At 41.0% G+C, this 12,065-nt stretch overlaps 1 protein-coding gene across 5 annotated transcripts in view; it reads left to right on the top strand.

Annotated features, from left to right (window-relative positions):
• The window catches only part of LOC129108678 (pleckstrin homology domain-containing family A member 5-like), a 77,157-nt gene extending 66,228 nt beyond the window's left edge, over positions 1 to 10,929 (top strand). For 3 of the 5 annotated variants that reach the window (XM_054620561.1, XM_054620564.1, XM_054620565.1), the window contains 13 exons: positions 452 to 514; positions 602 to 682; positions 1,614 to 1,763; positions 1,876 to 1,977; positions 2,633 to 2,788; positions 4,097 to 4,217; positions 5,059 to 5,186; positions 6,469 to 6,681; positions 6,807 to 6,968; positions 7,892 to 8,025; positions 8,468 to 8,610; positions 8,907 to 9,006; positions 10,014 to 10,929. In XM_054620561.1, coding sequence (XP_054476536.1) covers positions 452 to 514; positions 602 to 682; positions 1,614 to 1,763; positions 1,876 to 1,977; positions 2,633 to 2,788; positions 4,097 to 4,217; positions 5,059 to 5,186; positions 6,469 to 6,681; positions 6,807 to 6,968; positions 7,892 to 8,025; positions 8,468 to 8,610; positions 8,907 to 8,998 — 1,545 coding nt within the window. In that variant the 3' untranslated portion in view covers positions 8,999 to 9,006; positions 10,014 to 10,929. The remainder of the gene's footprint in view (positions 1 to 451; positions 515 to 601; positions 683 to 1,613; positions 1,764 to 1,875; positions 1,978 to 2,632; positions 2,789 to 4,096; positions 4,218 to 5,058; positions 5,187 to 6,468; positions 6,682 to 6,806; positions 6,969 to 7,891; positions 8,026 to 8,467; positions 8,611 to 8,906; positions 9,007 to 10,013) is intronic. The other 2 variants (XM_054620563.1, XM_054620562.1) reach the window with 2 other exon arrangements.
• Positions 10,930 to 12,065: the final 1,136 nt, after the last annotated feature.

A 12,065-nucleotide genomic window follows, 5' to 3' on the forward strand; every position in this document is an offset into this window, starting at 1 on the left:
TATCTTTACGTAATACTGCACCTAATGCGACACGCACTAAGATGACCACAGCTACAGAGCAGGCAGAGTTTTTGGACCAAAAGCTGCAGAGAATATGCTGGAGAAAAACACATTTGCTGGACGCAGCTTATGCGCTGACTCTAGAGTTTAGTAAGCAAGATTGTTTTAGGTGCCTTCCCCTCGCATTTCCAAAAAACCCACTGCGTTGTGCTGATGGAGGCAAACAACTGTGGGTAATCATCCGAGAGGAGACTGTGTTTAGACTGGCTGCTCTCCCACTGTTGGTTTGTTAACGCAGATCGTCTGATTCAGTGAAATATGAGTTTCCACTCAAGGACAAATCCCGCGGCTCAGTGAGAGAGCCTCGTCATGACACTGCATTAGATCTCCAGATTCTAATGTGTATGTGCATGTTTGGTGTCTCTGTCTAAAGTTCTGTCTGTCTTCACAGCTGAATCCAGAAGACTACAGAGATCACGCCTATACATGTGTGACAGAGGAAGTGGACATTGATGTAAGTTCAGTGTTGCGTTTTCACATGATGCTCCATTCAACTATATTGTACATGAAGGGTCACAAGTCTCTGTTCTTTTCTCTACAGACCAAACTTAGCAGGTTGTGTGAGCAGGATAAAGTGGTGAGGACTCAGGAGGACAAACTTCATCAGCTGTACAGAGAGAAGGTGACTAAACACTGCCCATCTGTCATCATTACGTTCTTTCTAAACACTGTTTGAAAATGCTTACACGAGTGTGGTGCAAAAAAATAAACTACACAGTTTATAATCTGTTTAGACTAAGGAAAAGCTCATATGAACATCACTGAGAAAGAGAGAAAACAAAGTCTTGTATATTTGTTATAATATGTATTTATAGCCTAGATACTTTCAACAACTTGCAAGACTTCTCTTGCTTGCAAGGATTTCAGAGAGAGCCATGCCATGAATATGGTTTCTGACTGTCCACTGTCAGCAGACTGTGGTTGCTTTGAAGCTTTGAAGCTTACGGAGAAAACAATCAAGTTAGAAGTACACGCTGCAAGAACAGTTATGCACCGTTTATCTAACTCAACATTGGAGTCACTTATGCAAGCAGAGATTTCTTGCATAAAATGCTTTTATTGGTTTTATATAATGAGGGGAATAAAGTGTGAAATGTAGCATCATCTGTAGTCTATTTGGAGTTACCTCCATGCGCATAAAAAAACAACAAAATAACCATAACATGCTCAAATAAAGTTCTGAAATGATTGCCTTATTAATTAATTTGACGGACAATAAATTGAAGTAAGTGAATGAAGTAATTGCTCAGGAAGGGATACCAACAATAGCTAGGTCCTCCAATTTAAATTTTTCACTCCCAAAATAGGGGTGATGGGCATTTGTGATTATTTTTCTTATATTCAGAAACGGCAATCATTTGATTAATAACAAAAAGAATAAATAGTTTTACCTATAAACAAAAACAAGTTACTTGCAGATATACTTTTTAAATTATTTTACCTTTGCAAGAAGTATGGGGGGTAAAGACAGAGACCCTGGGCCAGAAAGAGAGATGCTTAAACCATCCTTTATGACTAACGTTTGCTGACTGTTACGATGTGTGTTTCCTCAGCACACCCTGGAGACGGCCCTGCTTTCAGCCAGCCAGGAGATAGAGATGGGCTCTGATAACCCTGCTGACATGCAGAGTATTATCCAGCAGAGAGACTTGCTGCAGAGCGGCCTGCTCGGCACCTGCAGAGAGCTCTCCAGAATCGCAGCTGTGAGTCATACAGTACACTCAGGCACACTAATGCTGGACACTGAAGCTCTCTTTCTTTTTGCCTGCTGTTTTTTTCTCTTGTTATTCACAAAGTGTATCCCTCTCAAACTAGGAGTTGGAGCTGTCGTGGAGGGAGTACGAGAAGCTGGAAGGAGATGTGACTCTGGCTAAGAACAACCTCCTGGAACAGCTTGAAGCACTGGGAAGTCCTCAGGTAGGATCATTCTTGAGACTGAAGCTGCGCTCCTTTTAATCTCGCACTGCGTGTGCTGTCTGAAACTGGCATGGCATAATAGTCAGACTTTTGTTAGGGTACATAAGCTGCAAAGCTTTAAATAAAAAAAAAAAAAAAAAAAAAAAATAAATAAAAAAAAAGCTGAATTTGTGGCAGATTCCCTTGAACACCTAGTCATCCTTTTTGTAGACAAAGTACAGAAGATTTCTGTGCTCCGGTGCCCTTAGGGAGGGAGGTAACAGAGATCAAAGCAACACAGTCAGTGATTGATGACTGTAGCGATGATGGAGCTGGTCTTAATTAAGTCCGTCTTTTATCTTGTCCTTCATCACGGGAGAAATGTAGAGACGGAGAGAAACTGTTCCAACAGCTATCCCTGGTTGAGCTTGAGTCAGAGCCAGAGCTAATTCAGAGTAGAGGAGTCAGAGGGCCCGCAGGGAGCCTGGACATCCTCTTCTTAAGGGCCCTTCACTCTCAGACATACCTGCCATCAGTGAGGAGGAGATAATTACACATCAGGTTCTCTTGCTTTTCTTTTTTTCCCTGTGTTCAGAACTCCAAGTTAATCTAATATTTGGTGATGTGTGTGTGTGTGCGTGTGTGTGTGTGTGTGTGTTTGGTTTTGCACAAACAGACGGAGCCTCCCAGCCAGCAGCACGTCCGCATCCAGAAAGAACTTTGGAGGATTCAAGATGTGATGGAGGCCCTCAATAAACAAAAAGCTCAGAGAATTGCTGATGGTATGAGCTTGTATGGGCCCAAGTCCAGCTTCAGCAAACACAAAATCGAGGTGAGGCACCACCGCTTACAGACAGTACACACGTTCATACAATTCTTCACTGAAACAATGAGGCATTTAATCAATTAACGAATCAACTGAAATCTGAATATCTTTGGGTTTGTGGAGTGTTGGTCGGAAAAACAAATTTGAAAGCACAATCGCAAAGAAATGTTTTTTCGGGTATTTATTAGACTAAACAATGAACCTATTCATTGTGAAAAAGATGATCGATCATAAAAAATGATCTGTAGTTGAAGCCCTACAGCTGTACACAATGAGCCAACTCTAGCCGAGTGATCAACCTGCCAGCCCCGCTCATGCTGGTGGTGTCTGAGTGGATGTGTCAGTCAGCCGGTGACAGCTTGTGGAGCTCTCTCTCTCTCTCTGTGGCTAATCAGCTGGTTTGCCCGTCCTGTGGGGCCAGAACTACTCTGTACCAGATGGTGGTCGCCCTGAGCGTGCGTGGTGGCGCCATGTGTCACTTTGCTTCCTGTCCCTGTCATGCACTGTACAATCCCCAGGAGGACGACTCGGTACCCCCACGGCCGCCCCTCCCCCAGTCCTACGAGCCCGAGCCCCCCAACGTGCCCCCTCTGCCCTCTCATGGTGGCGTGCGCCCTTCATCACTCCACAGGTCGGAGGAGAGGAAGGCCAGTCACAGGAATGGAACGCACAGCGTAAGCTCGTTGACTCGTCGACATCCTGGTTGACTCCGCCCTCATCTGTGTCATCACACGTCACTGCTCGCTGTGATGGTTCTCACTTTTATTTTGACGGACATTTCATATCTTTTGGATTTTTTTTTGGTTGGATCTCATCCCTTCATTTGATTGATGCCATTCCTCCGTTATCTTATAATTTCAGTTAATTGGATGAAGCATCACTGGTGTGTCTTTTTTTTCTTTTTTTAATTGAATTGCATTCTTGTTTTTCTTTTCTGTGTCTGTTTCTGTGTGTTGAAAAGTAGTGATTTTGTTCTATTTTGTTGTATTCTGCCCTTGGTTGGAAACTAAGCCATGTCTGACTGCTGCCTACCTTTTCATTTGGCTGTAAAATAATGTGTCATACTCAAACAACATGGAAAGTTTTTCTTCAAACTGTATACTTTCATGTTTTAAGATGGCTCAGTATGTAGAAGGGATGTCTGTTTGCCACTGTCTGTGAAGTCATTCTGCTAGTGAAAATTTCACTTTTTGTCAAATATTTGATATCTTATTTGGAGCCAAACTTTCCATGACTATAAAACAATTATGACTATTAATCATTGTGTGTGTGGGTGTTTGTGTGTTGAACTTGTTCTTTCTTTCTCATCGGCAGGGCCCAGACTACAGGCTGTATAAGAGTGAACCAGAGCTCACCACAGTGGCTGAAGTGGATGAGAGCAATGGAGAGGACAGATCTGAGCACCAGTCTGATAGAGAACATTCTGGTAACAAAGGTGCTTTACACCAAGTAATAGGATGCCTGTTTATGATAACTGGGCAGTTTTCCATTAAATTATCTATTTTGTTGACACTAACACAAACTCGATTGCCTGATAAAATAATTCACGTGGGACTTAATAAACTTGTTTGTAGCAGTGATAGTTGCCACGGTTACTGTGTTATTTAAACAGGCATCACTATGACACAGAGCATTAATACAAGGTTAGGTTTCTCTCCAAATCATTAAGCTAGATCAGTATGTCACAAAGTAAGTGGCAACCATTATTTGGCATACTGGATTTCATTTACACTGCCCAGGTTTGCGTCTCAGGGGCGGGAAGACTTAGTTATCCAATTAACTTAACGTTATTTAGACCTTGTGTCACTACACATTCTCTGTGAAAAGGTGGTTTAGAAAAGAGCATATTAGCCTAAATCTGGTGAAACGGCTTACACAGCGTAATGCGGAGGTTCTGAAGTTGAATGATTACACTGTAGCTCTTCACTTGTTCCGCACCGCCACACAATCAATAGGAGCAACTTGCCGATGCTGCAAATGCTGAAGGAAATACTGTAATTGTCCGTAGAGTGTAGTTGTTGCCAGATTTTACATTCAAGGTCTCACCAATGCACTGAAGACTTTATCCGATTAACTTAAGACAATATGAATTGCTAAACTGATGGGAAAATGATCCTACTTTTAAATACAAGCTTATGACTTTTCCTTAATGACACTGTATTTTAATGTTGTGATATTGTAAATAAATATAGTATACTCTTCAGTGAATTGCCATGAATGTGTTGTCATTAAACCATGTGGCTTACTGACCTTTTGTCTTTATTTTGACCTGCTAGGGATGTCCTACCCAGTTGGCATCGTCCCACCCAGGACCAGATCTCCGGTGCCTGAGTCCTCCTCCATACCTTCATATGTGACCTTGAGGAAGAGCAAGAGGCCCGACCCGAGGACGGTGAGTCTAATGGTAACCGCAAATTTTTCTAAGCATGTGTAACCTTTCGGAGCAACCTGTGTGCAGCCAGATATTGCTATCTGTTTTCAGGAACTTACTTTAAAATGTAAAAAGGGATAAACTTGTTTTTCTGTGTGGCAAACCATCTTTGTCTCTGAGCAGTAGAAAATCATAATAATAATGTTTGTTTTTTTTGCTCTTGTTTTATTTTCTTGTTATCTTGTTATTGTAAACCTCCTGTCACAGCAAACTGGCCACCGCTCCAATTGCGTTTTACTCCCCTCTTAATTGGTTGTCATGGTTATCAAGCTGTTGGTTGAAAGTTAAAAAGTGGCAGTCGTCACGTGACCAGGGTGTGACTCATGCTCCAAAAACCAGGCTGTCATAAAATAGATGCCAAGCTTGGTTTGTACAGTTTCCAGCCTCGAACACTATCAACTTAAATATACAAACCGTGTCATTTGTGCACCACACTGTAGGGTGTGTCTGTATGTGTTTGTGTTCGGAAAAAATGATGGATATATAGTATAAATGAGCATACGCGAACTTTGTGAAATGTCAGCTGAGCACACATACAGAACTGAAGTCTTCCCTTTAGGCCACATAGCCTATGGTTGTGAAAGAGTGTGTCAGGGGCCTTTTAGAGTTCAGCTTGGGCCTTGGACACCAGCCCATGAACAATCTGGACAGTGGAAGCTGCGTCCTCGGGCTCTGGACTGAACCCAGATCTGCCAACCCTGTTGGGCATTGCATAAACTTGAAACTTATCTTCAGTTCACTTCACATCATCAGCCTGTCCTGCTCGGGCATTAATAGGCCCCCAGCCTCTCTGAGTGCACCCATGTGTGCCAGCAGACGCGTGTGTGTGCACAGCAGCCAGTCCGGTTTGGGCCAAAGAGCGTGAACATTAACGAGCCATTTCACATCATCATTATTGTGGTTATTAAGTAAATCCTGACGGCTTTGTTTAAAGAAGCTAAAACGTTTTTTCCAGTACGTGCAGTGTTGCCAGAGGAGATCAAATTAAGACTGTTATTTTACAATATCTAGTATACTCTGCAAATGCAGCTTCATTATGAGATCTGACCCAACCACACTATGACGCCACTTAGCTACACACCCAAACCATAACCCAGATTGTGGCTCTGCATAGTAAAAGATGTAGAGTAGTGAAATTTTCCTCCTAGCATGCTACAGTTTTATTAACTTCTCTAAATGTGTGTGTGTGTGTTTGTGTTTCTGCGTCCCTTTGCGGTCTGCGTGCATGTCTGTGGTTGTCCTCTCTGGCGAACAGGAGCGTCCTCACAGCGCGGTGGAGCAGCAGCTGTGTGCCGGGGAAAGCGGCCGGCCCAGGATGAGTGTGGAGGAGCAGCTGGAAAGGATCCGCCGCCACCAGCAGGGCGCCCTCAAGGAGAAAAAGAAAGGTCTCCACATCCGGGGTGGCAGCCAGGAGAACACTCCGTCTCGCAGTCACTCATTCACGAAAGAAAACCATTTACGAAAGCAGGTATTGGGTGACTGCTGACTTAAGCTCTGAGGGGCCCGATATCAAATCCTGCAATTCATTCATGTCGCGTGAACACATCTCTCTGCATTTATGTCCATTTTTTTTTTTCCCTGTGGTTCTTCTAGTCCCATATGAGGCGCAGAGAAGAGGGGATGAGCTTTGACATTCATGAGCTGGAGGCCTCACTCAGGGAGCAGGAGGTGGTGAGGGGCCAGGAGACGCCCGCCGAGGAGATTGCCCGTCTCAAAGAAGCCTCGCAGGATGAACACTTAAATATGGACCGAGAGGTGAGGCCCAGCGGCTGGCTGTCTTACTCATCAGACTGAGAGGGCTAATATTATTACTAATTATCTAGAAAATCACTTCAAGTATTGTGGAGTTGATTCTCAAAACAAATACTCAGTTTTTTTTCAATACAAAGTAGAATAATTAAAGAAACTTACCCAATTATATGGTATAAGTGCAATTAAAACACATCTTGTTACTTTAATACCACACTTATTTAGACACAAGTTTAATGTGCATGTAGCAAAACTTTTAAGGAAATAATACAAATTAGTTTCTTGTTTGACAGGTACATTTGGAAAAGGATAACCTTGGGTTTAAGCTAGATAAAGAGCTATGGTTGTGTTGACCGCAGTGCATTTGACACCATAATTTAATATCAAAACGACAAAAAAAAATATGTTAATCACTGCAATTCCATACTTACAGGCCTTCCCCCAAAATCAATTACTTTAAAGTAATTTACATTTTTTTTACCAAAATGAAAAGTTGTAAAACTTTGTAGGCAGGATTTATTCCAAAGGCATGTGCATGAGACTATAAATAGTCCTTATACTAATATATTTTCCTAGGCTGCCTATAAGCCATGCACTTGATTTTAAGTTGCTTCTTGCTGTCTTTAGAGTTCACGCCCTTTCTCTGGTTTTCATCAATAGAATTCCCAACTGATCTCTGCATGCTGCAGAATGTCTCACATTAAGTGTTTCTTTTCTCGAGGCAGAGCCTGCAGTGATGCTCCATTTAGTTAGTACACACCCAAATGAAAATGTGGAACAGGCTCCCTGCACTGAGGATCACCATGACGATCATCTGTTATGTGTTTAAAAATGTTCCGTTTAGATCATTTTCTAATTACTATCTGCATTTTTTTTAGCTTGTGAGGTATTTGTAAAGCATGCGTTTGTTTTGTGTTGTGTTTCTCCAGCTTTCTGTGCCCGACAAAGTGCTGATTCCTGAGCGTTACGTGGAGTCAGACCCCGAGGAGGCTCTGAGCCCGGAGCAGGAGGCTGATAAGCAGAGGAAGGTTGATCGCATCAAAGCCCTCATAGCCAAAAACAGGTACAAGCATCACCATGATCTGTCTGTAGAGGAAACCTTTGATTAGCGAGGACGAGGCTGCTCCGACCATTGATGTTAGCTAAGGGTCTTTGGACAAAGGGGGCTGTATTTGCAGGTGAGCGCTGATGTTTCCCCAGCAGAGGTCATGCATGAAATTCTTTCTAGAAGTGAGGGGTTAGTTTGGGGTCATAGCGGGACATCGCGATAGACGTGGGCTCTTCCCATGCAGATCAGTGTCTCAGATGTTCAGATAAGCCCACGCTCTTATCTCCTAGCTACTGTGACATTTCATTCTAAATGCCAGCCCATCTTGAATTGATTTAAAAGAGAGATGGCTTCTCTGTCCCGAGGTAATTGTGTTTATTCTGAATCTATGTTTACAGTTAAAGCCGTATACTGCATATTACACAGACCGATGTCGTATGTGTGTTTGTTCTCCCAGCATGCAGAATGTGCTGCCTAGTTTGGCCCTGAGCCCCGAGGAGGAGACAGAAGTGGAGGTTACCGTACAGGAGAAGGAGAAGATGATTAATATGTCCTACGAGCTGGCAGCAGAGGCCTCCAAACGCAGCAAGCTGGTAGCAGGTACATCTCTAGAGAGATCAAATAATGCATGTGATAAAATATTTAAAAAAAAAAGCTTGTGTGAGCCTGTTCTTAAAAATAGCTACTTTTCATTGTGGTTTATCAAACTGCAGCTGCTTCCATTGTTTTGTGTTCAGTCATTTATCATTGTAGTCTCAGTAGTTTCTTCATTCATTTCATTGACTCCAGTGATTCATTTTCTGTGTTGTTTGGCCGTTTATCTACCCATGTGATTTTGTTTTTGTTGTTTTGTGTTTGCCCGCGTGTGTTCGACATCTCCCTCTGTTTCATTGCAGTGAAAAGCCCGTCGTCCTCTTCTCCACCCCTCCCACAGTCTCCTAACTCACCCCCTCAACTCACTGATGGGTCTCACTTCATGTGTGTGTAGTAGCACCAGTAAGGGCCTTCATCAACCTGTTTTGTCCATACTCACAATGCTAAAGTGTTCTCAATGTGTTAATGGTTTGTATCTGGGTAGAACAAGCATGTCGTAATGAAGGGATTGATGGAAAGTTATGTAGAAGTATAAGGCCCGTTGTGATATGTGTGGTATTAGCTTGTGGTCTGTGTAGTCACATGACTCTACTCAACGTTGCTGTAGGACCATTATGTTTAAACACTTTACACTATCCTTGTTGTGTAATTAAAAGACTCAAATGACTATAAAACATTTAGTGGCCACTTTATTATTAATGCGACTCAATGCACAGCTCAGCCATATAATCTGCAATATCGATCCAATGTATCCACTGTGCAATATTAACAATCATTATGTCCGTTTATATCATATTTTATTGTTGTTTTTTCAAAAGTTGTTTTTACTTATTTATTATACTTTTTACTGTGTAATTAGTTATTTATTATACTCAATTTGATCTTGTTTTTCGACTTATATCTCTTATTTGTTTGTTTGCACTATCCACTCTGTTGTGGGACTAATAAAGGATAATCTTATTTTGCCTTAACAAACTTTATAATGGTACATTTTTGTTGACATTGTCAGAAATAACTAGATTAAATTATATTTGTATTACTCAGTTATAGGTAAAGGTGGTGTTGTACTGGACTACATGATATAATCTTTCACATTTACATGCATGAGGTGGCAGAATATTAAAGAAAACCTAATAATAATAATACAGTCCAGCACAACACCACCACTAAATATGACCATTAAATGAACACCTTTATGACTGGGTCAACGAAACCTGGATATTATAGGCATGATAAAAGTTGACTTTATGGCAGTTGTTTTGGATTGCATTAGACTGTACAGGTGGCCACTGAGTGTATAGGAGAACTATGTTACGTAGCCATTGTCTGGTATTATTTTTGGAGCCTAATTTCACCTTTGCCCTCATTAAAAAGTCTCACATTCTCTCTCTCTCTCTCTCTCTCTGCAGCACAAGCTCTGGCCTCTGTGAAAACCTACACATGAAGGAAACAGCGATGGAGGTGTGAAGATGATGCCCCCGAAGACTTCCCCAAGGACATCAGCACAAGGCCGCAGCCTACAGAGAGATAAACTGCCTACTCCGTACTCTGGGTTATTAACCTCTAACTTCTGTATGCTCACTGTGACGTCTTAAGCTCTTATGCCACCAACAACACTTGTTTTCTGTGACATTTTTCTGTTAATTCCTCTTTGCCACAGAATACAGCTTGATACTGTTATTGTTGCAGTTCCATTTTCAGTTTTTACAAGGTTTTAAGGTTGTTTTCATTATTTATATGGTTTTATTAGGTTTGTGTTTGAATGTGGGCCAACATTGGTCTATATATGTATATATGAGGCTAATAGACTGAGCTCTGTTATTAGCTTTAAGCCGCATTTTCCGTTCATGTTTCACCATCTGTCCTAAAAGGTTTCAAAAACATATTCTCACATCATTTTACATATACCAGATAATTTTAGTCTTTTATAAGTCACTCGTCGGTCATCAACTAACCATTTATATTTATCCATTTATTGTAAACAACGTTTGTCAGTGCGAAAGACGAGTTTATAAGAGATGTAGATCCCTCCATTATAATGAAAGGAGGAGACACTTTATTGCTGCAGACCAAGATTATTTGTAATTTCTCCTGTTTCTGGGTTGTAATTATTTAAAAATGGGATCTTCTGTTGTCCCTGTCGCATTGTTGCCGACACATATGTGAATGTTTAAGTCACTCTAAACTGTCTTTTTTTGTATTGCTGAGAGATATATTTAAAGTGAGAGAAGGAAAAAATAATCAGAGTTTGGTTCTATTTTATGACATGTTAGTTTGAAGACTTAGAACTTAAGAAAGAAAAAAAAAGATTAGCACATGTAAAAAGCAATACAAAATAAAATGTTTGTGGATCCAGGATTTTGCGTGTACAAAGTGTAATTATCAGAGGTTTACTGTGTATATAATGTACATGGTAGAGCAGGATGGGGGGGGCGGGGTGTATCCAACATATGGTTACATACTAAATTTGATTTGCAAATGTTCATATCCCATCTGTTTTATATCATGTTAAATAAATGTTGCTGTTCTTAACAAGAAGTTGAATTTTGTTCTTTACCAGCCGTGTAGCCAGCTGTAGTGGACAAGCTGAGGATAAAGCCATGTAAACACACGCACTCTTGATCATCAGCTCATAAAAATTGTTCAGTTTTGTGCACAAATAGTGGACCCATAATTAAAATGATCAGTATTGGATACAATTAAATGTAAAATTGGTCATTTGTAGGGTAAAGATGGAGGTGAATGTGGCATGATTTCATTTGGTTACTTTGGCTTGAGGTCCTCAGTATGAGTGACAGCTAGTTTAAATGTAGAACTACTGCTCCCTCTTGTGGTCACTCTGCAGCTGCAAAATTATTGGTATTTTACAGTAACATTGAACACATCATTTATGGTAGTTGAGACCTCATCTTTCCCAGAGTTCAGTCTCACAGAGCCAAAATCAGATGACTTTAGCTTGTATTTGTCATACAAAAATAACATATCCTTTGTCCCTGAAATGTTTTAATATGATGTACAACATCCAGAGGGTGGAAAATGTGCTGATAGCCATGACAATAACTTAGTTGGGACAGACAATCCAGAGTCTCTGTATCTGCAATCATACAACAGTATACAACATATATACAGTACCAGTCAAAAGTTTGGACACACCTTCTCATTCAAGGGTTTTCTTCATTTTTATTTTATTTTTTTCTACTTTGTAGATTAATATTGAAGACATCTAAACTATGAAGGAACACATATGGAATTATGTGGTAAACAAACAAATGCTCAACACACCAGGATGTTTTATATTTTAGATTCTTCAAAGTAGTTGAATGAGAAGGTGTGTCCAAACTTTTGACTGCTGGTCCAGCTTCACTCAAAAGCACATATTCAGCATATTTGTGGAGCATTTGTTCAGATTGTCCCATCACACTTGAGTAGAATAACATATTGGACCATGACTGTGTTCCCAA

The sequence above is a fragment of the Anoplopoma fimbria genome, chromosome 19 (genome assembly GCF_027596085.1).
Source record: "Anoplopoma fimbria isolate UVic2021 breed Golden Eagle Sablefish chromosome 19, Afim_UVic_2022, whole genome shotgun sequence".
NCBI lineage: Eukaryota > Metazoa > Chordata > Actinopteri > Perciformes > Anoplopomatidae > Anoplopoma > Anoplopoma fimbria.